The sequence below is a fragment of the Prunus mume genome, linkage group LG2, assembly GCF_029339155.1.
Source record: "Prunus mume cultivar Tortuosa linkage group LG2, ASM2933915v1, whole genome shotgun sequence".
NCBI lineage: Eukaryota > Viridiplantae > Streptophyta > Magnoliopsida > Rosales > Rosaceae > Prunus > Prunus mume.
Genome location: NC_142699.1, coordinates 45,146,028 through 45,149,835, shown reverse-complemented (window position 1 = coordinate 45,149,835; position 3,808 = coordinate 45,146,028). Strand labels below are relative to the sequence as shown.

The following is a 3,808-nucleotide window of genomic DNA, read 5'->3' as shown; positions in this document are numbered from 1 at the left end:
CATATCTCTAAGTTGACCCTCTCCGAAAAAGAGCATCAACAGGGAGAATGTTTGCATTCAGCAGGATCGCTGCCCACACCATCTCCTTCCATGGTTCACTCCCGACATCCTGACATGCCGTTGATGGTACCTTTATTTTAGGTTGAAAATGTACCAAGTTTTAAATTCCGTCTTTTTATTTAAAAAAACATAGTAACTTTGGCTTACACCCTTCAAATTTAACTTACTTTACCTGTAACCCTTCACTGTTTGTTCCTATAAATAATACCCAATTTTTATAAGTACAAAAACCCATGATTAGGATCAAACTCATCAAATTACCTTATTAAGAGCAATTTATGATTTATTATTTTTGATTGCCAAAATACCTATTTATATTTCAACGTGTAATGAGGTGGTGTTTTAATTTTTGGTTTCCCAATTTATTGTGGTGATTCCCTCTAAAAATTTCGTTGCAATTAATTATCCATTTTATTATTAAAATTTATCAATTCCGTCAACAATGTGTTGGCCGAAATAGACAGTTTTGTGTTGGCTAAAAAATGCAGTTTTCCTTGCCTTTTTGAAATTTTGTTCCATCTTTCCCGAATAATAATCTACCTAATTTAGAAGTTAGATTTCATTTATTATACCTAGTTTTTTGGTGGATAATAATCTACCTATTATTTTTTATTATAAATTATTGTGTATCTATATTTTATATAAAATATTGTATACCATTTTCTAAAGGATAAATTATTGCGTATCTATATTTTCTTTAAATTTATTATACCTAGTTTTTTGGTGGATAATAATCTACCTATTATTATTTTTTATATAAATTATTGTGTACTTATTTTTTATATAAATGTTTTAGTAGATAATATACTTATATTTTATTTAAATAATATACCTATATTTTTATAGGTATATATTTATATTTATATTTTTTATAGGTACATTATTGGATATGTAATTTACAGTTTTTTTTATAAAAAATTTGCAATTTTAGGGGCAATATGTTAGAGGGAATGGCAACCAAAAGAAATGGAGTGATTGATATGCTATTAATAGGGAATATTAATTATAATTATGACAGTTAATGAAATATTTGAAATAAATTATAAATAAAATATAAAGTCTGGTGGCAGCGATGTAAAAATATAGGAATACTATGATCTCTTATATTCTACTGATTATTTAAATTTGAAATTGGATTTTATAAATAGATTTATAGAATGATGAGTATATGTCTAAGAAATAGAAAATATAGCGACACTATACTGGACAAGCCAAAAATATAAAATCATTGCCTTGATGAGCTAACTAAAAACGACGTACATGGAGTTCAATTTTTCTGAGACCAAAACAAACTCCCTGTGCCCACCCTGTGACCTTGTGACCTTCTTATTCTTTTGACACGTGTCCTTGTGACCTTGTGACCTTATTCTTTTGACACATGTCCCTTTACTTAACCAGAACTTAACTCTATTAAGTCTCTAATTTCTATCAAAATAATAATTAAAATAATTATATTAAAGGTTTGTTTTCCAAGAACTGGCTGAGTTTTCAGATTTTTTTTTGAACGAAATTGAGTTTTTAGATTAGAGCGTAGGAAAGATGAAGGACAAGAAAACAATTTTCCAGTGTAAGGTGGTTAAAAGACTGACGGGATTTTGTACGTCAGAGCATGGCGGTTCTATTGTTGGGCCTCGACAACTAGAGCAGAAGCTCGACAGGTCGGCAAATTGCATATTCGACAAAGATTTCTACAGCGGGTTCGACAACTTTCAAGTGTTGGATGACGGTGGTTTCATCTGGGTTCCATAAATCGGAGCCCGTGGGTGTCGCCAATTGATGCGCGTTTGTTGGAAATTAACCAAGCCAGCGGCGGTCACCTCGATGGTATCAACAACCTAATTTGATCAATGAAAAAAACACAACAAAGAAAAGCTTATGAATTTAAGATGGGTTCATTGATGTTGACGACCGGACAAAAATACACAAGCAAATATACCACTTATGGGTTATTGTTGTGGAAATTTTTTGCATGATAATTTATATCGCTCAGAGTGAATATCAGGCACATAAACCAAAGAGATAGAGGATGAAGAATTATTATTATTATTTTTAATTTTCAAATGAAGCTAACAGTGTTAACTTTATGTTAAAGTGAAGGAATACATGTCAGAAAAATAAGTAAGTCACAGGGTGGAGTAATTTTTGGGTGTTCCGGGTGGAGTGGCACAGGGAGTTTGGTCACAGAAAAATTGAACTCAATAGTATGATTGTTATTAATTTATGAGGAAGAAAATCATGTCAGAAAAATAAGGGTCTGATACTGATCTTAAGTAAAATTAATTAAAAAGAAAACTTTATAAATAAATAAGATTAAAAATACCATTAAGTAACCAGAATAACATGATAACACTTCCCTGGATCTAACGCTTGGAAGAAAACTCCATTTATTAATTTCCTATCTAGAGCTAGTTGCATATAACATAACATGCAACGCATTTTCTTGTACGACCGAGCGACCTGGTTAATCAATGACGATCCAGTGATCAACAGAGGCGAGTGCAAAAGCAACGGCGACGAAAGCCGCGGCATCTGCCACCGGAGAAGCCTTCGTTCCTGCATACGAGAGCACAGTTGTGGTGGCGGATGCATGGTCCACGGAACCCATGGCTCTGTGACTGACAAACCCTTGCCTCGCTTGGCACCACCATCTCTTCTGCATGTCCCCCAATCAAATGAATTATTTACGCAACAATTCATATTTAAGGTTTACAATTATGTTATGTGCACAAATTAAATATATAAAAAAATAAACTAACAACATCATGAAGTTTAGTGAAAGAAAGCAAGCAATGGAGTACATAGAAGATTGAGAGATGAACAAGAGAGAGTCTTGACGAATCACATACGTGAAGCTAAGACAATGAAGAGGCAAAGTACAAGCCCAAAGAAAGATTTCCTCTCCATGGCTAACAATGGCTGAAAGCTGCAAATGAAGATGAGATACAATTTCTCTATATGTAATCTTTCTCACAGATGAGTTGTTGCTATGAGATTTTTATAGAGGTCTTGGGTGACACGTAGTGATGTCACGTGTCATGGGTTGCGTGATAAAAGACTGAAGCGAAAGTAGTGATGATGCATGCATGCATGCACAAAGCACAGAGAGCATCTGGTCACGTGGTGGCTAATATATACTGCCACCTGCAATGCGAGCTTGTCCAAAGCATTACCACGACAACTGTGCTGTGCATGCAGAGGAGAGAAGAGAGGAGAGAGAAGAGAGAAGAAAGGTGAGAGGGAGAGAGAGAGAGAGACAAGAAGCTCCATTGATCACCATCAATTTGGTTGGAGTTTTCTGAGGGCAAGAGTTCCAAAGCTCATACTTTTTAAGTGTCGGTGGGGTAATTTCTGAGGGAGGTGAGTAGGAAAGAAGATGATTTGTGAATATTTAATGGTGAAAAATATTCTAGGTTTGTGGGAGTGGGAGAGAGAGCTGAGGGGGAATTCAAGATTATTTTATATCTCATGAGGATGAGGCAAAGATCAAAGGGGAGGGGAAATCTACTCAAAATTTCACGTGCTATAAGCTTATAGTTGTTGACGCAGAAAAATGGTTTGGCACTTTCCCACGCAACTTAGTGATTTAGTTTTCCTTCGGTATGCTGTGGCCTCGGTAGGTCGTTATCTGTAAGATAATGAGCTCGTAAGTCCTAGAACACTGGTGTGGTGGCCGAAGGCTCTCCGTCTTAAGTAAGTCTGGTTTAGTAAGTTTGAACTGGATCAATAGCGATATCACGTGAGTTCGATT

The 3,808-nt window shown here is 35.0% G+C and overlaps 1 protein-coding gene across 1 annotated transcript; it reads right to left on the bottom strand.

The window, feature by feature from the left end:
• Window positions 1-2,332: 2,332 nt before the first annotated feature.
• On the bottom strand, window positions 2,333-3,006 carry LOC107881439 (defensin-like protein 1). Its single transcript, XM_016795206.2, has 2 exons — window positions 2,907-3,006; window positions 2,333-2,713 (listed from the first exon to the last, which is right to left on the bottom strand). The coding sequence occupies exons 1-2, from the start codon at window positions 2,962-2,964 to the stop codon at window positions 2,544-2,546; spliced, it is 228 nt and encodes a 75-aa protein (XP_016650692.2). The 5' UTR covers window positions 2,965-3,006; the 3' UTR covers window positions 2,333-2,543.
• Between the last annotated feature and the right edge of the window lie 802 nt (window positions 3,007-3,808).